This window comes from Haplochromis burtoni, unplaced genomic scaffold (genome assembly GCF_018398535.1).
Source record: "Haplochromis burtoni strain Fernald_Lab_line unplaced genomic scaffold, NCSU_Asbu1 Contig_60, whole genome shotgun sequence".
Lineage (NCBI taxonomy): Eukaryota > Metazoa > Chordata > Actinopteri > Cichliformes > Cichlidae > Haplochromis > Haplochromis burtoni.
Window position 1 is genome coordinate 944,839 of NW_024582421.1, and position 22,760 is coordinate 967,598.

General features: G+C 39.7%; 1 protein-coding gene across 3 annotated transcripts; it reads left to right on the forward strand.

Moving 5' to 3' along the window:
- Positions 1–1,086: 1,086 nt before the first annotated feature.
- On the forward strand, positions 1,087–22,386 carry impdh2 (IMP (inosine 5'-monophosphate) dehydrogenase 2). 3 transcript variants are annotated; one of them, XM_005937864.3, is made up of 15 exons: positions 1,087–1,580; positions 3,175–3,223; positions 7,037–7,138; positions 7,227–7,301; positions 7,564–7,770; positions 7,866–7,953; positions 10,170–10,369; positions 10,735–10,825; positions 11,140–11,235; positions 14,969–15,040; positions 18,266–18,409; positions 20,367–20,511; positions 20,898–21,041; positions 21,697–21,780; positions 21,999–22,386. In XM_005937864.3, exons 1-15 carry the CDS (start codon positions 1,483–1,485, stop codon positions 22,018–22,020), a joined length of 1,617 nt encoding a protein of 538 aa, XP_005937926.1. In that variant the 5' UTR covers positions 1,087–1,482; the 3' UTR covers positions 22,021–22,386. The 3 variants fall into 3 exon arrangements, with proteins under 3 accessions (XP_005937926.1, XP_005937927.1, XP_042076982.1); XM_005937865.3 differs by lacking the exon at positions 14,969–15,040 and having other exon boundaries at positions 1,088–1,580; XM_042221048.1 differs by lacking the exons at positions 1,087–1,580; positions 3,175–3,223 and adding an exon at positions 3,739–5,334.
- Positions 22,387–22,760: the final 374 nt, after the last annotated feature.

The window sequence follows — 22,760 nt, forward strand, 5'->3', positions numbered from 1 at the left end:
ATAAATATACATATAAACAGGATTAAAATGATATATTCACAATCACTGTAATTTTTCGGGCACTGCATTGTTGACACAGTGCAGAAACCCTACTCTGACATTATCAGATTGGCACCTTGTTAAGTGCAAGGCCCACAGCGTCTGCTACAGCCTAAAATAGATAAATGTAGTAGTGGGCAAAGATGATATCCACTGCCCCACTGCTCTGCTTGACCTTGCATGTGTCCTGGTTTCATATTTACACAGTAACATAGCTTGTATAGGAGGAAGAGGGCACCCTCAAGTGTTTACTTGGAGCAGGCACATTTTTCACTTTACAACAGAGTGTGGGGCTGATGATTGAGCTCAGATTAGCTGAGATTCATTTAGCTTTATGAAATTCATCAATTTTGTCCACTATACCAGTGCAGCTTACAGTAAGATAAGAAGATTTGGAGATCAAGTTAATCTTAAAACCCCAGTCATTTATAGACTACTAACTGACCAGCAAGCTCGTTGTATGAGCTGTCAACTTGACGAATAAACTTACCAGATTAAAGAATACATTTTGTTACTATTGTAATAATTTAAAATATGTAACCACCATAGGTTACAACTTGTAGTCTAAGCATTTATTTAAACATGTCCCTCCTTAGCAACTCTTGTTGCCACCTGGAACTTTGAAAAGGTGTTCAGAATACCTGGGGACTCTTTTGGTTTGAACACCTTCGGGAAAAAAAAAAGGTTGGGAAAGATGCTACCGCATTTAATGTGTCACTCGTTAACTTGTAAACTCCAGCCTTGTTAGACACTATTACATTTAAATAATATGAATTGAAATAATTATTTTCTGTTGGGATAACCTTGCCATACTATGTTTCATCTCCCAGTGTACCCTGTAGGCAACAAACTAGAAACGCAACAGAAATCAGTGCAGCTGGATTTAAGCAGCATTGGAGCCCTAAAAATGTCAGAAATCTGTGTGTTATCTTCAACAAGTCATCCGTATGAGAGTAAATACAACTTTGTATGAATACTGAAGAGGAGCTTCATCAAATTCTACAGCAATGAAATAATATATATATATATGAGGGGGCGGGTCTTCCGGATGTGACGGCAGTGTCGGAAACGCTGTCAGACGGGAGTGATGCACGTGCTGGAGTTAGCTGCAGAGAGAACATGAGCACTTGTCTGTTGAGGTTGAAGAGGCTCGAAAAAGCAGCGAATATCTCTCACGGTGCCGTTCTCTGGTCCTCTTCTTTTCATTAGCACATGCTCAGACTGCTAAGAGGGCGCACAGAGGAGCCTGACGACGCACTGAAGGGTAACTGAACGAGGAGGAGAGCAACTCGCGGCGCGAAAGAGGAAAGTTGTCGGTGTCTGAGCCGGTGCGGCTTGAGAGAGTGTTTTTGTGTTTCTGTATGCGCACCTCGGCAGCTTGTTAGGGTGATTTATTTACAATCGAAGGCTGATAAGAGGACTGGTGAAGGCTGTTTGGACAGCATGGCGGACTACCTGATCAGCGGGCAAACCGGTTACGTCCCCGATGACGGGCTGACGGGACAGCAGCTGTTCAACGGAGGAGACGGACTCACATACAAGTAAGGACCTTATCTCTATACCTGTATCCCTGGTAAGCAGGCCAAGTTGGGCTACTTAAGTTTGTACGTAAGTGGTTCATGTTTCTCAAGACATTCTACTAATATTATGAAGCGAAAACCAGGGTGTTACTTAATTGTTGCATTTATTATCGTGTAATAGGTGCATTATTGCTAGGGCTTACTTTTAGCTCAACGGGGATAGCGCCCCCTCAAAAAAGAGAGGATCCTACATTTCCCAGAATGCAGTCAGTTTCAAGAACAAGAATTTGTTTTTGTGTGCCTGTGTTTTGCGTTGTTCATGGTTTTATTTTTGTTTGTTTTGTTTTCAAGCAAATCTAGTGGCATTTAAATATGAACTCGCTGTTTAAATTTCGCGCCTTTTGAAAATCTGCCTTGTACGCAGGATTGAACGTTTCACGGTGAATCCACTGCCTCTGTGTAACTGTGCAGCTGTATGTATTAGCAGGGAAATCCCAGCAAAATTGTTCAGTGAGGTTTTGAAAGTCTCTATAAATTTTAATTGTTTTCACTTCATAAATCGGGCATTGTGCGTCAAAGGATCACTGGTGCCCTTCAAAGCTAATAATACTGGACCAATCTGAGTTGAAGCCTATTGGAAATTAGAGGGGTGAACAGTCCTTCGGTGCACACACTTGCCCTAAATTTAGGCTCTGGCTCATGCAGTCCTGTGTTGTTAAGCTGGATCCTGTGGACCCTGGCTATATTTAGAACGTCGGCTCGGTAGTCCTCTGCACAACAAAACAGTTTATTCTTTAATGAAATTGCTTTTTACTCAGCAGGGAAAACTAAGAATCTGTTTCACTGATTATCAAATCATCCACAAGATGACTCTGAAACTTTTCAGCTTTTTCTGCACCCCCCCCCAAAAAAAAAATCTGAATGTAATTATTTCTGACAACCAACCAGTGACCAAGCAATCCAAAATCCAATGATGAATTAAAACAATTTTTAAGCAATTAAAGATTTCAAAACTGTTATATATTACAAACAAAATAAAAGGAAAGCAAACAAATTGTGTTTTAGTGTTTCTTCTTTTTTTCTAAATGGGTAAGAAAATAAAGCTGTATCAGCGAATCCTTTGACCCACTGGAACCCCAGGTTTAATCGATTTTAAATGCTGTTCATGCATAATAAAGTGTTGTGGCTTAATGACACACATTTTCTCAGGTCGCATGGATGAACATGCTTTCATACCCTTAGTCTGTTTCTGGGCCTCTTTGCCTCTGCTCCATGTATGCAGTCTTGTGAACATGACACTCACTGACGATTCCCGTCCAAGAAATTCATGTTATGTCCAGTTTGCAGTTGCATAAGATGTGTTCTTTTCTCAAATGCCATAACTATTTCTGAGCTTAAAAATCACCTGCTCAATATTTAACCTGTCATGTTCACTATTTACAAAAAATACTTACAATTACAATTAGTGTATTATTCCTTTTTAACTCTTGGAGTGAAGCCAGTTTAGTCAGACATCGGGGGTTAAAGTGTTCGACATCTCAAAGGAAGCTTCAGAACTGTAGGCTGAAAAGATCTAAACTTTCTTTTACTTTAACTGTTTTTGTTTCTCCCCCAGTGACTTCCTGATTCTGCCAGGCTACATTGACTTCACTGCTGATCAAGTGGTGAGTTGAGTCGACAGACGAATAATTGCCAACATGCAAAATCTGGTTAAAGCCGATGTTGTAGTATTATACTAATCCAAGCTGGATAATGTTCAGGGTGGGAGCATATGAGGTGAGAGTGAGGATTATGAGCTGTGTGCCTCCCATCTCTAATGTTATCTCACAGTGCTTCCATAAATTGCACAGTTTGTTTTCACTTTAAAGAGACTCTGTAACTTTTTCTAAATGCTGTCACTGTGACGTTCAGGGGATACCAACTAACTACAAAACTGGCAAACCGAGGTGGGGGCACACCTATCTAATGTTTACTAACTTTAGCCTTCATGAGCTGCTGGTCATACCAGACCAAGTAAGGTTGTAGCAGAGAAACGCCTGTGTTTATTGCTCTTGAATGTTGTGCTCTGAGAAATGTCACCAAAGGCTGCACCAGCATAAACCCATACAGCACCGTGGCTCACAAGGTTAAAGGCGTCTGGGGGTGGGGGGAGAGAGGAAATCTGATAGTGTGTTTGATTGAAATGACCATTTCAATAAGGTGGTTAAGTTACTTCTACTTCTTTTTATCTTATTACTTCTACTTTTTGTCCTTCTCTCTGTAAACACAATAACTTGTAGAAGTATCGAATGAGTTCTTAGCAGAGGTGTAGAGTGGGGTCATGTTATTAGCTTAGTCATTGTTTTAATGATTTGTTGGTGAAAATTGAGAAAAAGCCTTATAACTTAGAAACTATGATTCTTACAAGTGTGGTGTGTATTCTTAACATATAGAAAGTACATTATAAAGATTTTAATTATGTCACATTTATCCTTTGACTTCTCCTTCAAGGTCAATAGATTGATCTGAAGGTCTAGAGCTACATAAAATGACAGGCAACATTTTGTCGACTTGGGATATTTTTGAGTACAGTGATTCATTTTTTTGTAGAGTACAATAACAGGTTATAACTGTTTTAATACAAAACAATTACAATACATGTGCAGCATTCCTGAATACATTTTTCTTTTTTAAGCAAAAACTCATGATCTAAAGCTTTTAATTTGCTCTTTATTATTGAACAGTTAAACTAATTTTACCAAACCGTACAATGAATGTTACAGATGTACTATATAGCCACATAAAAACACAATTATTCTCAAAAGTAGGTGAAGTATATTAAAATGGGTTTCAACAGTGCAAAAACCAAAAGCATGCACTTTGCACTTGTTTTTACTGTACTACACACTCCAGTACGTTGAAAAAGAACAAAGGAGAAAAATGAATACATAGAACAAACAATTCTAGTCCCAAAGTAAATACTGGCTAGAGACTTAGCTGCCTTGGTGGAGGTTTGCGCTCTTGGAGTCTGTCTTGTTCATCTTAGACTTAGTTCATGCAACATCATAACCACATTTGTGTCAGAGCTGCAGTTTCCTTTTGTTATTGACATAGAAAGCAACAGTCTGACCAAATATATGTGTAACTTGGTTAATATGCATCCTTTTTACAATGCACATTTAAACAGTAGCTCTGAACTATTTTTTTTTTCTTCTTTTTTCAGCTAGTTTTGGTGTGTTCATGTTTGGACTGGACTGTTGTAACGAAGGAATTTCTTCTATGGTGATTTTAGGTGGCTCAGCATGTTGAGATATGCTGTATAAGCATTCCTTATGTTCTTTTAGTTTTAGGGTGACTGATGCATTGCTCTTGCATTTCACTGAGCAAGCATTTACTAGGACTGTTAGAGTTTGGAGGCCTAAGGTTAACATGACCCCACAAAACAGGTTTTTGGGCATAATTCAAGAGTTTTGCACAAATGTCTATTAAAATAAAAGTAAGTAATGGACAATGTATTTCAAAAAGGGTAAAAGTCACTTGCATCTCTCATGTGGCTTTAATTGAAACTGAGCATTTAGTCCACTTTGTCAAAAATAGTTTGTATCAGAAGATTTAAAAAAAAATTGTCTGTCACCATGAGAACATGTTAAATTTACTCCACAGTCACTCAGATTAAAAACAGTATGTTGTGTCCTACTGACATATACTATTGAAGCATAGCTGTAAGTAGAAGTACTTCTCTCTGCTGGAAAACAGTCAGATGGCGGTGAAACACCTCAGACGACATGATTGTCCTGTAAGTTGAAAGAAATGTCAGTGCCATTCATAAATCTGTTTAGTTGCCTTTCTTCGCTCCAAATATTTAACTATCTAAACACACACAGTCTAAAAACTCTGTGTCACTCTAAAAACATGTCTAAAAACATGACATGTTTTGTGCTGGTATGTTGTAACTAGAGCTGGGCGATATGAGATTTTTTCATATCACGATATGTTTTTTTCATTTCAGGCGATAACGATATCTATCACGATATAAGCCAAATAACTATATTTGTAAGATTTAAATGTGCCGTTGCTCACAAGTAAAATGTGAAATAATCAGCAGCTTGTTTTTATTTAAATATTTATTTCCCATAATAAGTTCAACAGGGTAGATGTACTTAAGGAACATGAGACTTTTTCAGATAAATAAAGGCAAATATTGCAAACTACACAAAAGGCAGCCGCTAAAGCGTTTAAGTTTCAAAATAGAACAAACGAAACAGACTAAATTGTCAATTCCACTTAGAAACAAAATATTAATTCTAAAAATAAATCTTAGTTTGTTTTACAGAAGAACAGACAAAACTGACTAACTTTTGTCAATATCAAATAAACTGAGAACTAAAAGGAAATTCTCAATCTCTCCTTGTTGTATAGCTGAGCTTTTCAAACAGTTTTAACAGTTACTTTAGTCTGACAAAAGCCGAATGACGAATTAGCGCTTCCAGTCAGAGACTGAGGCTACGTCCACACGTACACGGGTATTTTTGAAAACGGAGATTTTCCGTTTTCGTTTTAAAAAATAATCCCGTCCACACATAAAGGCAGAAATGAAGGAAAACGCTGCTATGAACATGCCAAAGCAGCAGGTGGCGCTAGATTCCTAACCGTGCAGAAATGTTGGCCAATCAGAAGTCTAGAAGCCTCGGTGGGAAAAAGTAAACAAAGCTGGGGCATAGAAGCAGAACCGAGTCGTATGTGTGGAGGGACAGTAACTGTGTGTATATGTAAGCATTTAAACACTGCAGAGAGTAGAATTAACAGTAACAGTATTGTAGAAATTCATTTCACCGAAACAATAACGTGGCGCACAGTGTGACGCATGCACCAGTTTATTGTATTTCCAGACTTGCTTTCGGCACAATTTACAGTGCACGCTACTCTGTTTTTTGTCAGACTTGAAATAGCCGAAATACCTTCACACTACGGAACTTCTATGGCTCTTCCGTTCGACAATCTCTCCGGCGTTGGAACCATCATCTGTTTTCTCTTCGGTCACGCTCGGTTGATTTTTCTAGTCGGCACACTCATTTCCTCCATTACCCGCTGGCTGCTTCCCAAACAAACACACGTGCGGCTTGGCACTTGTGCTGTACGTAACAAGTCACGCGACGTGACGCTGCGGCTGTGATTGGTTCGGCTCTGCGCTACTTATTTGGATTGGCTGACCTTTTTTTTTTTTTTTTTTTTTTAAGAGGACAAGAGCGGCGAGGTCTATCGCGATAGCTTAATTTCTCTATCGAGTAAAAGTTATATCGCGATACATATCGTTATCGTTCTATCGCCCAGCTCTAGTTGTAACAAACTGATACATAGTGTCAAGTGTTTTAATGTCCAAAAAAATGTGATGTTGTAATGTCACAGCCATTAAACTGAAACTGGTTAAATATTTCCACCTCTGCTTACCCCACTGTGTGAAGCTTGAAAGGTTAAACTGAGTGTTTCTGTGTATGTAGGACCTGACATCGGCGCTCACCAAACAAATCACCATGAAGACCCCCTTCGTCTCCTCTCCTATGGACACTGTCACTGAAGCCAACATGGCCATCGCTATGGCAGTGAGTATAACAACCAAAGGCATTTATTATTCTGCCATCACATCTGGCCATCCTCAGGCACACACGCATGTGTTATCTCTTCTTGCAGCTAACAGGTGGTATAGGCTTCATTCACCACAACTGCACTCCAGAGTTCCAGGCTAATGAAGTTCGCAAAGTCAAGGTAGTGATTCTGTGTTCAGTCTGTCTCTCGTCTTTTTTATGCATGTTTATTTTCATCTTTCTTAACTCGTGTCTTTTTTGTGTGCATGTGTAGAGCAGTGTATTTGTCTGCTTCCCAGCTTATAGAGTATAGGCAGTGATTCCTTTATGTTCCCTTCACCGCTCCTTTTTTTTTCTTTCTTTTTTTGCTCCCTCTTTATTTTTCCACATCCCCATCCTGTTTTTTCCCCCTCCTCATTTCCTTCCTCCCCTTCCTTCTCCAGCGATATGAGCAGGGCTTCATCACAGATCCTGTGGTGATGAGCCCCAACGAGCGAGTAAGGGATGTCTTCCAGGCCAAGGCACGCCATGGGTTCTGTGGCATCCCTGTCACAGATAACGGCAAAATGGGCGGCAAGTTGGTGGGCATCATCTCATCCAGAGACATCGATTTTCTGAAGGTGGAGGACCACGACCTTCCACTGAGTGAGGTGGGCATGCAAAAAATTGGTTTGATCTTGAAATTTACATCTCAAAATGCTCTAGAGACACTTTCTTAGAAACCTTTGTAATATTTTTCTCACAGGTGATGACAAAGCGAGATGATCTGGTGGTTGCCCCCGCTGGGGTGACTCTGAAAGAAGCCAATGAAATCCTCCAGAGGAGTAAGAAAGGTGTGTAGGTTGTTTCGTGTAAGACCTGATAATATGATGATTAAGTTGGGCCAGTTGATCAGATTTTGTCCTTGATCATAATTTTGGCTTTCCACAATTGCAGGAACATGATTGACTGTTAATGTGAATGTGTGCCCTGCTGGTTGAACACAAAGCAGTCCCTAAATCACTGCCTGACGGTATGCCAGCACATACCAGTCACAGCTGTTTCCTGCATGCTGCAGCTTAAAGTTTCCTGGATGTACTCTGAATGAGAAACAGTACAAAGACAGATAAACAACAGATATCAAACAGTCAAAACAAATAGCAAAAGTCTGGCACAGCAAAAGGCAAAGAGATTGTTATTCTAAACAGATCTTCATCCATTGTTTGGAAATACCGGTACTTTAGATTTAGTGCGATCTGCAAAGCAACAAACTAACTTCTTCAACCACCTGAAAACACTTCACTAACTGTTAGGGCTGGGCAATATCATACCGTTCACAGTAATACCGGTGTAATGTTGGGCAATGATAAGAAAATGAAATATCGCGATAGAATATGGGTAAAACGTGCATGCGCAGTGCCTTTGTTTTCATACCCACACGGCGGAAAAAGCATGGCGGCGACGGAGAATGAGAAGGGCGAAAGCGGATCGTTGAATGAAACAGATGAACCAGAATTGGTTTGTAAAAATGCTGCAACTTCAGTGGTGTGGAGCTGGTTTAGCTTTCATCCGTCAGATACACAACAAAGCACTATTTTTGGTAGAGCATGCTAGCGGGCTGTCGTTATTACTGTGGGGTTTTTTTGTTTTTGGGTTTTGTTTTTTGTTTTTGTTTTTTAAAATACGGCACACTTAAAATCAATTCTTTGATTTTTTATTATTTTTTTTTTTATTTATTTATTTTTTGCACTAATAAAGTTGTGGAGTTGTAAAGTATTTTGTCTAGTGTCAATTATATCGTCAGTTATATCGTTATCGCAAATTTTCACATGTATATGGTGATAAATAATTTTGGTCATATCGTCCTGCTCTAGTAACTGTGGTAAAATGACTTCATGAAGGCAGAGGGGGGGAAAAATGCATTGTCTAAGCTAACACTGGATGATTCACGTTATCCAGTGTCAGTGCAGACATCCATAAAAGGTGAACCTGAGGAGTCCATCAGCACATCTATCCGGGTTACAAAGACTCACTGAAATCACCAATACAACTGCATCGTCTAGTCAGTGTAGGGGACAAAAGATATGTTATCCCCTCATGCAATTATTTTCTCAATGTGGGATAGAGCTGCACTGTAAACAAACTGTGGAAGGGGGAACAAATGGGATCTCACAGCCACTGTGTTCTGCTAGAGCTCCACCGATATATCAGCTGGCTGATAGATGAAATTGTAAAAACTAAAAAACAACTTTCCGCCATGTTAATGTTGCACTGTTTGTCCACCAGAGGGCACTTTGTAACGTCCTTGTTGGGGGCACCTAAGAATAAGCTGATCTAAGCAGAATTTTGCAGAGTGTAAATGAGTAACCCATGACTTGTAGTGACAGTAAAACAAGACCATTGTTAAACTGCTTTGTCATTATTTTCTCAGTAAGGATAAACTATGATCACTACACATAATAATTGTTATGGGAATCAGTTTCATGTGTCTGAAAGGGGAAAAACAAAATCAGCCAATGTTGGATTTTTAAACCGCCAAATATAGAGTAGAAATATTGTTATTGCTCTTAAAAATCTTGTATCTGTTGGGCTCTCTTTGCTAAATTTTATTCACACATGTCATGCTGGTACAGTGAATAGAATGAGACTATTTTGTCTTTAGGTGAGATGGATAAACGTCTTATTGTTTTGCAAAGATTTTTAATAGGAATATAATGCAGTGTAAAAGTGACAGCAGTATTCTGTTTTTTGTGTAAAGTTTATAAAATGATTTATTTTTCTTCCAAGAGATGCCATGACTTTAGTTGATGAGGATCAGTTTTATTTTTCTGTAATGATTTGTACATTAGTTGGTATGTAGCACAACACTGTTGTGTTGATGTTGAAGCAGTGCTCTGTTTACATTACAGTGCAATAAAAGTTTTTGGCGCAAAAATCTGAATAATCGTGATCATAATTTTGGCTATTATCACGAAGCCCTATGATGGGGAAAAATGTACCAAGGAACAGGGTAAGCTGCTTCTAAGTGCACAGCATGAGCATGCTTTCATGCCTTTGGTTCCTCCTGCAGGTAAATTGCCCATAGTGAATGAAGAGGGGTCCCTGGTATCCATCATCGCTCGCACAGACTTGAAGAAGAACAGAGACTTCCCCTTAGCTTCCAAAGATTCTCGGAAACAGCTGCTGTGTGGTGCAGCCATCGGCACACACGATGACGACAAGTACCGACTGGACCTGTTGGTGCAGAGCGGAGTGGATGCGGTTGTACTAGTAAGGACTTCTAATGTGCTTTTTAAAGGCGTGGAATGTTTCAGGTGCAGAGTTTGGGGGTAAATTAAGTCGTGTTGAAACTGGGGACGGGGCTTAAACTGGGACCAATTTTTGGTTTTGTCATGCAAGTAAGAGACCTGCCTTGGTCCACTGACAAATATTTAACTAAAACCACTTAATGAAACAGTGTGCATAACCATGGAATCTGAAAAGAAAATGCAGTCGCTTGGATGAAGGACAGAGTAGACCTGCCAATTACTGTTTAGAATACAGTTTTTTGTTGTTAAGGGGTTATCTTCAATCTGGGTGAGTCTTCATGTCTTTGAATGGGAAGATCATGTTATGTTTCATCTCTCTACCTCCAGGACTCATCTCAGGGCAACTCGATCTTCCAGATCAATATGATCAAATATATTAAAGAAAAGTACCCCAACCTGCAGGTCATCGGTGGCAATGGTAACTTCACTTTACACACACTAATATTTTCATATGTAAAATATTCAGAGAAAGTGTTTTCTAAAAAGAAAGTGTTCACTATAGAATGGATGCTGTTTTCTATGTATGCACTTGTCAGAATGGTCCATGATAAAGGCGTATTATGCAAAGGGGGAGCGACACATCCTACATTTGTTCACAGCCAGTGGGCTTGAGTGTTGAACACTCATGTCTTTGATTGTATTCGATGCTCATTGATCTGTTGCTTGTGGTGAAAATTACTGTTTTTTTGGGGGGGGGGTTTTCTCCTCTGTGTCTCACCCGGTCTGTGGCAGTCGTGACTGCAGCTCAGGCCAAGAATCTGATTGATGCAGGAGTGGATGCACTGAGAGTGGGGATGGGCAGCGGCTCCATCTGCATCACGCAGGAAGGTGAGTGACTGAAGGCAAAACTGTACAGACAACAGGCACATCACTTCCTGCTTCCTTTTATAAAACGGCTCTAAACCAGTCTGAAGCCTTTGATCTGTATGGTGTAGCAGCTTCTGCTACAAAATGGCAGCAGTAAAGTTCTTCTGCAGCAAAAAACAATACTTAAAGTCTGCTTTGCTTGTTGAATCCTAAAGCACGGACCAAACCAAGAATGGAAACCTAAACTTTCACCCTGTGTAGTATATCTTATTGAAGGACAATTAATTCTGTATTTTTGTGTACTTGATGAGATTCCTGATGGAAACGCGAGCATTTCCAGTTGCTTAGTTTGACAATTTGTTGCATTCAGGGGTAACTGTTGTTGACAGTTCTGACCCTTTCTACTATCTGATGTCTGATCATCTTTGTACATCATAGGCTGTGAAACATGTATGCTGCAGCCTCATTTTATTATAGAAAATAACAATCAATTATTATGGTTTCTGCATTGATTACTCAAATTGGGCATAAAGCTGCAGTGCTAGTGGACTTTAAGTCATCCTTTGTGAACTTGTCCTCTAAGTTAGACAATGCGGTACATGATTATGGTTTTAAACTAATGTTCATTGAGATGTTTTATTTACACTGGGACATCTATTTAGTACTTAAGTTATGGTTCTGTGGAGCTGCTATTACTGTGTAGCAGGAGTTTGGGTTAGAAAGTTGAAGTTGTTGTTTTTTTTGGGGGAATGGGGCCTAGTGGGTGGGGGTGAGAGGTACTCCTCAGTTTTTGTTTAGCTTTTTGTATTTGTTTTATTTTTCATTTATTTCTTTAATCATGATACTAAATCTAGCCTGCTTTTCATACACTCCTTTTTTTTATTGATTTGGTCAAGAGTATCAGCATCACCCCATTAGTATCACTTTTGTACTAAGACTGAGATTCTTTTACTTAAAACTTGTTACATGGCAGGCTTTCCCACTCTCACCTTTACTTTTCACTTTATCAGTAGAGCCTCTCTCAGCCACCTCTCAGAACGTCTTTGTAGTGGTGTAGTGCAATCCTGTGGCATAGTGCACAGGATTGCTATATATGCAGATGGTTTATTATTATTATTATTATTATGTTACAAATCCAACGACTCACCTATCTGCTATTATGGAATCACTTTAAAATTTTGTCTCTTTCTCCCATAAACCTTGATACACAGGAGCTTAGACAAAACGGAGCTACCTTTCCGTCTAACTTTTTCTGGCTTTAAGTATTTAGGAGTGCATATCAAGTTTAATCCCTTGTTGTGATAACCCTGTTGTAATTGCCTCCGTGGAAAAATTTTATTTATTTATTTTTTTAAAAATTTGGTATCAATTCCAGTGCCACCTTAATTTTGTCTCTGCCTCTGCTCTGACCCCAATCTGTAATAATCAGCCCCCCTCTTCCTTTCATATATGTGCAAGAAAAGGAGTCAATGTTTTCATTATTATTTATTATTTATTTATTTTTTTTGGAAAGACAACAGTTTTCTCAGTTTTTAGTGATATGTCTTTTGTACAATTTGCCCTCATATTTATTCAGCTGTTTTCAAATAAGACACACTGCGTCCTCTGCTTCCCCAGAGTTTCCATGTCAGCCCCCCAAGCATTTGTGGGAGGACTTATATGAGTTGAAGTCTCACAGTAAGGCTCTTATCTCATGAATATATACTTTCATTACTGCACTGGGCAATTACTCAACCAAAAAGATCACTTCCAGTTGAGAAAAGGAACTGGGTCTTAAATTTGGGGAAGATTACTTGGAAAAAGTAATTGATAGTATTCATACCTCATCCTCATGTGCAAGACTCTTCCTTACTTTGTTTAAGACAGTAAATACAGGGTGGGTGTCACATGGCCCTCTTCCTATTGGGGGGGGGAGAAAGTTATATCCAAGATGGCCGACTTCTAAATGGCCACCATGGTCACCACCCATCTTGAGGAGTTTGCCCTCTCACATATACTAATGTGCCACAAACAGGACAGGACTTTAATATCACCAACCATTCCATGTTATTACGGTGTATCCATATAAATGGCCCACCCTGTAGATTGTATTTGTCAAAATCAAGACTATCTAAAGTATATTCTGACAACCTCGACCTGTGGGGCAGAGGTATTACCTCTCTGTGATTTAACTCGTCTGCCTTACACTTCAATCATACTGGACTTTTTGTTGGCACATCGTAGAATTTAGTGTTCCTCGAAAGCTGTTCACCCTCCAGCTACATCACTTTGGCTGAAAGATCCAATTCAGACTCAGAGGGTATGCTAGTGAGGTTTTATAGATGCAGCAGCCTTTTATCATTTATTTTAATTCCTTGAAAACATTTGCACCTGGCTAATTTTGAGTATCACATTTTTATTTTATTTTTATTTTATTTTTAAATATTAGGTTAGACTTTGGGATGGGGATTGGTTTGGATAAGCTGTTTAGTTTGGTTTCCACAAAAGCTTCACAATGTTAATGGCTTGAACTGTATTGATTTATACCTTTTTATATCGCTTGGTTTTTGTTGGGCCTGATATGTCAAACTAGATTAGATAAGAAAATTCTATAATTTGTATTTAAAAAAACAAACAAAACAAAAACGTACGAGCTGATCAGCAAACTCCAATGTAAAGAAATGCAAACTTTGTGTAAAACAAACAGCGGTGCTACAATGAAAATCTACAGTAAAGCTACAGAAGTTAAAAAGCGTACGAGTGCAGACTGACTGAACCTGGTATGTTTATAAGGCAGCTTGCAGAAGGCTGACAGCAGCTGTCCTACTTTATATGGCAGCAATACCTGCAACAACAGGGGTGTGTCTAAAGGGGGGTATGGGGTGTACTAGAGCATATTTATTTCAAGACTAAAGTGACGTTATACTGCAGATTTAGATTAATATAAAATATAAATTACGACTTAAATTGTACCAATATTTATGAATACAAATGAAAGCTTTTTCTTAATATATATAGGCCGCTAAGAATATACAAGCCACTAAAACTCTCAGCCACTGACCTGGCATTATTAGCTTGGACACTGAATTATAAGTAGTTGTTGTTATTATTGTTATTATTATTAACGTCACTCATCTGAAGGTCTGCTTTCTGCAGCAGAAAAAGTATCAAAACACAGGGCCTCAGAAGATCTGAGAATTTTTATGTGCTCGTGTTTCTTCATTGCACACAGCACATGCTCCTATAGAGGCTTAAAGGTTAAACATACATACATACATACATACATACATACATACATATTGCTATGTCTCTAATGATTTATTTTTGTAAATAAATAATTACAAAATATTTTTGTTAATGAGACAACTACTTATTTGATTAATTGGTTGAATGATTGATAGAATATGGAGAATATAAAATAATTGCTAGCTGCAGCTCTAATCCTGACTGTTTGCCTTTTGGAAATGAGGAAAGCTTTTTGTTTAAACTCAGTTTAAATGTTATAACTGAATCAGTCTGTCACTTTTATGAGTTTTGTTTGTCTGCTGTAGTGAGGCTCTCTCTGTTCCTTGTTTCTGACTGCACTTGTCTCTATGTTGACTATGATTCTTGTGATATCATTAGGCATTTCTTGTTCATTTCCTTTTGCTTGTATTCTGTTTTGCTATCATCTTCATCTTGCCATCTTCTTACCTTCTGCCTTCCTTTCTGTCTGCCTCCTGTTCTCTCCCCTACTTCTCATCCTGGTGCGTGCGTGCGTGCGTGCGTGCGTCAGCTCCCCTCAGTGTACCACCAGCTATAAAGCTCCACAGCCCCAAAACCCCAACCACTGTTACGGGATACTCCAGTAAGTTCCCCTGCTGGTGTGCACTAGGCTCGGTTTGGCTCCATCATCACAGTGTGTCTTCCCCCCCACCCCCACAGCCTGCTGCATTAATTGGGGTTCAGCTTTGCATCTGTAGGTGTAGTAGAGTTTTAGAAGTTGGCCTTTGGGGTTTTGGGGTTTTTGCTTGTTCGTGTGTCCACACTAATTTGTCGATTATGCTGAGTAGGGATGGGTACTGGTATCTGGTGCCATTATGGCACTAGTTCTGACATAAACGGTAATAACCAGACCAAAAAGCAGCGCACATTTCTGTGCTTTATTTCGGTGCTTTTTTTTCTTCCTGAGATGTCATACACTTTGGATTCTAGCCAATCATTTTATCTTTGCAAGCGCAGTAGGCGGGCCCAGGTACGTACGTTCTTTTAGAGCAGAGCTACAGATTAAAAATGCCCAAGGCGAAGCGGTCAACATCTGGCAGTACTTCACAGCAAAAGATGCAAACTCAGCAGCCTGCAACAAGTGCTTTAAGGTGATACCGTGCAAAGGAGGTAACACCTCGAATCTGATCAAACACCTGGCGACATATAGCATTTTGTTAAAAGCCAAGAAATGCGCCGTTTTTGACAGCTTGCTGCGAGACCTCACACCGTGCACATCTACTGCACGTGGGTTGCCTGTTATCGGACCCGGAGTTAGCAACATCCCCCAAAAACCCAAAGAGTCCTGGCCCCTAGCCTTGCCAGTGTAGCAGAAATGATGACGGATGATGATGGCAGCAGCAGCCGTTATTCTCTGCGTGAGTAGCTTAATGTTGTCCGTGTGTAAACTAACCACGTTATTGAATTAATGCATGTAAGGTGAACTAGCAAACACCTTCGTAGTTACATGCGGCTGTCTTCTTGTTTGATGGCAGATACTCCCTTCACCCTGGCCAAAAAGGCTAAAATGACCAAAGAAAAAGTGGAAAACAGTTAAACATGAGAGGTTTTTGGACAAAGTTTGTTTTTTTTCCATTGAAAAAGTATGGTATCACTTCCAGCCAAGAGTGATACCATAAATCCCCTATAGCTGCAGAAAAGGCTAACATTGTTATCTTTTTTACAAAAAAAACAGCTGAACATGAGAGGTTTTTGAACCAATTTTGTGTTCTCCATTCTTTAAGCACCAGTTCTAGCACCGTTTAAGCACCGGCACAGTTTCAAAAGTACCAGTTTGGTACTGGTATCGGATAAAACCTAAACAATACCCATCCCTAATGCTGAGTGAATGTTGCTCTTCTTCCACCCACTTTCCTGACCTTTTGATTTCTGTTTGAAGCCATCAGATCGAGACACAAATGTAAAGATACTATTGGTGAGATAGTGGCTGGGTTCAAAGGCCACTGCTTATTGTGTTAGGCGTCTCATCCATGTCTAACACTCATTCCTAACATTGGAACAAAATAAAAAGCAGAGGATTACTAGATGGTGTGACTAGCTACCACAGGGTGTCTCTGTTCAGCACTTGTGCTCATGTTTGTGTGCTGGTTGGGACAGACGTTGCTTAAGGATATAAATGATAAGAATTAATCACCTTTGTCTACAATGTGGGGAAAGATGTTAAAGAAGTCGCTGCCACTGTTTTTGGCTGAAAATTCATCTGCACTCACCTGCTTTGTGGGTTCGTTTCTGCTTTGACCCTGCTTTTCATGAGTCAAAACAGAGTAGAATAGTAAAGATTTGTAGCTTGAACCTATTGAGCTTCACTGTTTTAGAGTACGGCCGTTGCATATGATAACAGTTCCCTCTGAAACGTTTTTGTTTTTTTCACTGAATAGAAGCAGAGTAGAAAATAAATAGGGATCCAGTATTTCCCCACATAATCAGATTAAAGAACTGCCACTTTATCGAGTACTAGATTTTTACTCGTCTTGGTCTTAAGCTGGGGACACGAGTCCTTCCGCTCCGCAGCCTTGGTGAGCTTGGCAGTTTTTCTAGTTGTTCACCTGCTGGAGGCTGTGGTTTTGGTGGTTCTCCAGCTTGCAGCAGAAGCACTCTCTTCGCCAGCTGCAGTCCAAGATAGAGTCCGAGATCCTCTGTAGAGGGATGCAGCTGATTGATATCGAGGGCTGCAACAACGGCAACCCGGATAGATTGAACAGCCAAAACCTGGTTGGCAGTAAATATACCTTGCTGGCCCACCCAACTAAAGTCTGTGTGGGGAAACACTGGAATCATTAGTGCTGGTAAGTACCTTGCAGTCCTGAGTTGGAAGGAAATGACGAGTTCAGCGGTTTAATAAAAGGAATTGGGATGTTGGGATATTTGTGTTTTCGCACTTTACTTCTGTTGCTTAATATTAGAGTAGTTGATCTTTTGAAAAATGGCTTTGAAATCCACTGAAGAGTCCTCTGCAGCTACAGGCAGCGTGTATTATGAGAGTTTGATTCTTAGAGCAGTGTGGTATTTCTCTGCTGATGTGACAAATTTAACTTCCTCATTTTCACATTTAACAAACATAACAGACATGTTCCCAGTTTGTCTGCTCATTCACTGTGTTTCTTTTTTCTAAACGTTGAACAGTTTGTCCTATTATTAGTCAGTAGAGATTTCTTTCCTCTTGCCTTCTCAAACTGTCAGACATATGAAAGAACAATGGCTAAATGATGGAAAAGCTGAATCTTCCAAACTGAGGCCAGTTCTTTAGCTAAATATGTCATACCGTGGTGTTATCGGCTGATTTTTAAGCAACTTCAACCACTTAAGCTTAAAGCTAGTTCTCCATACAACAAGTGAAGAGCAGGTGTAAAGTAAAAATGTTGGCCATCATCACACAGCCTCTGTCACTGAAGACAACATTCTGCGTTTTTAAATAACCGACTGAAGCAATCCCCTACATTGTTTACAGATTGAATTCAATTCAATTTGTTTTTTATTTTAATGACAAAATTACTTTTCATAAGGTTTTATCAGCCTGAGCTTGCTGCTAAAGGACACATTAGCAAGATGGCGCATACTGCTAGGTTTACTCACAATACATTAATGTGGATAGCTGAGTTGTGCTTGGTTTGGTGGTTTCAAGCTGCATAAGATTTTTAAAAGGCTCATATTAGCTGAAACCTCAGGATCAAGCTTAGTCAAGACAAGTTGGTGCATCTGGCTCGAGTTGTGTATTTACAGTAGTACAGAGGTTCTTTACAGGGCACCTTTCTCAGTTGTACCTGTTTAATCCACCTTCATCTGTTTTTTCCTCCTCTCTCCTCGACAGTGCTGGCATGTGGCAGACCCCAAGCCACAGCTGTCTATAAGGTTTCAGAGTATGCCAGGCGTTTTGGCGTTCCGGTCATCGCTGACGGCGGCATCCAGACCGTTGGCCACACCGCAAAGGCCCTAGCACTTGGAGCCTCCACAGGTATGGATTTGATCATCAGGTGAACATGCATTGAAGCCATGTCGAACGAGAAAGAAAAACTTGATTTTTATCTTCTTGTGTTATTACTGAAGAACTGATTAAAGAATTTTAAGATGCAACATAATAACTAGAGATGGCACGAAACCACTTTTTAATGTCCGATACCGGATATCATAAATTTGGATATCTGCCGATACCGATATGAATCCGATATAGCGTATTTTGTAATCAATAACGGGTTTTTTGTTTTGTTTTTTTATAAATATCTTGCTGCATTTTGTATAAGTTCATACTCAAGTTTTAAAAAAAACAAGAGACTGAAGCTATTCTGTTATACCTGTATGCAAAAAATACACTCCACCCAAAACATGTTATAGTTCAGCAACACTGATCAATCTAATAAATTTAAACCTACACCATCCTCCCTATTCTGGTATTTTAAAGAGTACTTACCTACCTAACTAATAGGGTTGCCAACTCCCAGCAAAAATATTAGAGATCCACCCCCCGCCTCTTAATCGATGTAATCAACTTTAATTTAATGCAAGTGTAAAACAAATGCACAGAAATCACTTATTTTTCTACAATAATTAAATAGATTCAGCATCTTTCTTCAACAGAATTGCAGACTGCACAGATGGTACCTTCCCAAAGGAAAAAGTACTATAACTTACTAAAGTGTATATTAGACTTACTAGTTACTATATACAATAATGGATTTCTATACATTTAATCAGATGACCACTTTTGTTGTAAGATTCAGATAATTATTTATTCAAAGTTTTTAAATGACATAACAAAGAAAAATATTTCTTTGTGCCCCTGGCCCCCGACAAAACTTTGCTAGACCCGCCCCTGCACAATTACCAGCCGTCAGCTACGTAGGAAAGGATCCTGGTGTTATTTGTCTCTCAGAAACAGTTCATAACTTCCCTTCAACTCATTCATGTCACCTAAAAGGTAAACCTGTTTCTCCATCACCCTGCTCAGCTCTGATGATTTAGTAAGAACATCTCCTAGTTCCATCTTCATGTTTCCCTCTCACCACATATCCAAACCGATATCATGACCAGCAGCTTTTACAGCCGTGGCTCCACCAAAACCTCAGCTGACACTAGAAAGTAATATTAAATACATTCTAACAGCAGCTTATCACGCTTAAACGCGCTGCTGTTGTTTATCCGCCGGTCTCCTCTTTCTAGCACAAAGTGGGCGATAAACAATCGAGAAAGAGTGGACTTGTGGCAGAAAAGCCGATCAGCTGATCATTGATCATTTTCCTGCTTGAAGTAATAACAGGGGAGGGAGGGGAAGTGAATGAGAGAAGTAGTGTTGATTTTTTAAATTCTAGCTGAAGTACGGGACAAATCGCTTCCTTTTCACCTCAGTATGGAACTCCGATCGCCAGTCCAGCTGTGGCTCAATATATCAGTTGTTAAGCTTAATGTGGAAATACTATGCAAACATTTAGGCATGAACTTACACACTTGCTTTACTTCTCTGGGATAGTTTTGGCCGAGATGAAATGCCGCGGTTAGGAAGCATGTAGCGAGGCTCCAAATACTCCACCAGACCGCCGACAGGTCTCGCAGACAACAGCCGCTCTGTCACGTGACACATACTGCTCCGATGCGCCGAGCTGGGTTACGCCAAGTAGCGCGTTTTGTGAGGTGATTTTGTGATACTTCGGATCGGATTACGTTTTTTATTTCTCTCCGATATCCGATCCAGTAATTTAGGTCAGTAACGGACCGATACGTAATATCGGATCGGTCTATCTCTAATACTAACTGCACCCTACAGTTAGTGAGAAGGTAAAGTCTGACTGTGGAAAGAGCAAATTAAAAAAAATCAATCACCTCATTGTTGTAATCTCGGCACAATTTTATCTTTGACTTTTTTTTAAATATATGATAGAGTTAAATGTTTCAGTAACTTTCTTTTTCTGTGTGTACAGTGATGATGGGTTCTCTGCTGGCTGCTACTAGTGAAGCTCCTGGTGAATATTTCTTCTCTGATGGCATCAGGCTGAAGAAATACCGTGGCATGGGCTCCCTGGACGCCATGGACAAAAACCTGGGCTCCCAGACCAGATACTTCAGGTATCAGTAATACAACAAGGGGCTGTCCACCTTACACAGCCAGTCTGCCTGTCACGTTGTTGGGCCTTTCTTTGCCAGTTTTCCCCAGCAGACAACACTTCCTCATTTCATTTTCAGTGGTTTGCAGAACACAGCTGTTGTACTGCTATGTGGTGGTAAAGAATGATGAGCCTGCTAGAAAAGTATGGCGCTGGCATTTTACTTTAAAAAAAAAAAAAAAAAACTTCATCTAATAGACAACCTCTAACGAGCTTACAAAGATGTTCACTGAACAAACTGGTCTAAACAGGCTGTTGAAGTTGACATGCTATCAGTGAGCAGTAGGTTGCCTAACAAGGGGTTCTCTCCACACTACTTACTCCTTTCTCCCTCCTCTCCCCTCCCAGTGAGAACGATAAGATTAAAGTCGCTCAGGGTGTTTCCGGAGCTGTGCAGGACAAAGGCTCCATCCACAAGTTTGTTCCTTACCTGCTCGCTGGCATTCAGCACTCCTGCCAGGACATCGGAGCTAAAAGCCTAACCCAACTGAGGTAAAAACACAATCCTGTCAGAGTTAACGCTGCACTCTGAGAGAACTCAAACAGCCACACGAGAAGAAAAATTAATGTTTAAATACTCAGAAGCAAGCCAATAAAAAAAGTGATTAAATGTCCAGTGATATTTGAAGCACAAATCATGATCGATATGCAGTATGAATTTTACAGTGTCTAAATACACTGCTGTAAATAAACACTTTCATTTGTACATCATACAGAAAGGTTTTTGAACTTTTTTTTTTTTGGTTGCTTTTATCAGATAGCACAGCAGGGAGTAGACGGGGCAGCTGGGAGAGAGTGTGGGGGAAGATTGGGGACCAAAGTGGTGCCCAACAAATTTTTTTTTTTTTTTTTTTTTTTTTTGCAGAAATGTTTTTGATGACAAATACATCGACAGTTATAGGAAAAAAGGAATTCATTATGAAGTTTGAATCTGATGTACTTGACACATTTTGTAAATCACATTAGTGTGATGTGGCTGACCAAGTACAGTCAGGTGTATTACAAGTTCTATAGCTTGACCATTATCTTGTATTTCACAGAAATTTGATGTCCAGCTTTATTCTTATTTCCTTAAGTTTTATATTGTACTTAATTTCTCACCATTTCTGCTGTCATCTAACAGCTGTTTTCTTTTTTCCTTCTCCAGAGCCATGATGTACTCTGGAGACCTGAAATTTGAAAAGAGAACAACATCAGCTCAGAAAGAAGGCGGAGTCCACAGCTTGCACAGGTACACACGCACACAGACATGGGTTTTCCTCAGTTTCATATTTCATGGTCTTCAAATTTCCTAGTTTCATGTCTTACCACAACCACACAAGCCTTCAGTTAAACTTCCTCTTTAGCGCCTGTAATCAGGCTACTGCTGTGTCTGTCTTAACAGGAAACCTCAGGGAGTATCGTGGATAAGTCGTGTGATCTTTTCTTCTCATACTCTTTCTCCCACAGTTACGAGAAACGTCTCTTTTAAGGAGAAGCTTGTCTTCTGATGGAGAATCCTTCCAACAGACATTATGCAAAAACACTACTTGCCAGATCATCTGATAGCTGTATTTGACGCACACCCACAACTACACTTCTCATTAGAGTAGTCTGTAAAGATCAACCTCTCTCAAACTCCACTCTTCCAGTGATCCATTAGTCTTCCTGCCAGTGTCATCTATGCATAGTCTGTTTTAAATGTGAAGGACTGAATTAAAGCATTTCAATAAGTGCACGGGTGATTGTGTCATGAAAATATCCAGTGCTTTTCCATGTTATTTCAAAGTATTTGAACCCTGCTGTGTCCATTTCAAGATGAAAAATGTCCAGTAATAAAGCATGTTTTTCATAAGTGGCTGTGGTCTGTTTTTGTTTAATTGAACAACTTTGCTAAAACTTTAAAGAATCCTTATCTAGTAACTTGTGCCCTGCATGTTCTCATGTTACCTGAGGGAAGAGAAAAGAAAAGGATGTGCTGCAGCTTGTAGATGAGAAACTGTCTGTTCTAAACCGACCATTTAGTTTCTGTTCATCTAATGTAGGGAAGCAGTGAAGCCGACCCATTCATTTCAACTTCGTTAGTAGCGAGAGCTGACGGCCATCTGTGTGCCAGTTTCTACACACTTTATATCATCATCCACTCAATTTACTCCATTTAAGTCAGACTTTAAAAACAGGCTTGTTTTAGATTAATTTCTAATTTTATGTTTGATAAAGAGGTCAAAGGGG

Bases quoted from the DNA above. Each gene is read 5' to 3' on its own strand.
- impdh2 (XM_005937864.3), top strand. From the start codon at position 1,483: ATGGCGGACTACCTGATCAGCGGGCAAACCGGTTACGTCCCCGATGAC. The intron at 11,236-14,968 runs GTGAGTGACTGA...TGCGTGCGTCAG, and splicing joins CATCTGCATCACGCAGGAAG to CTCCCCTCAGTGTACCACCA. The intron at 21,781-21,998 runs GTACACACGCAC...TTTCTCCCACAG, and splicing joins GGAGTCCACAGCTTGCACAG to TTACGAGAAACGTCTCTTTT.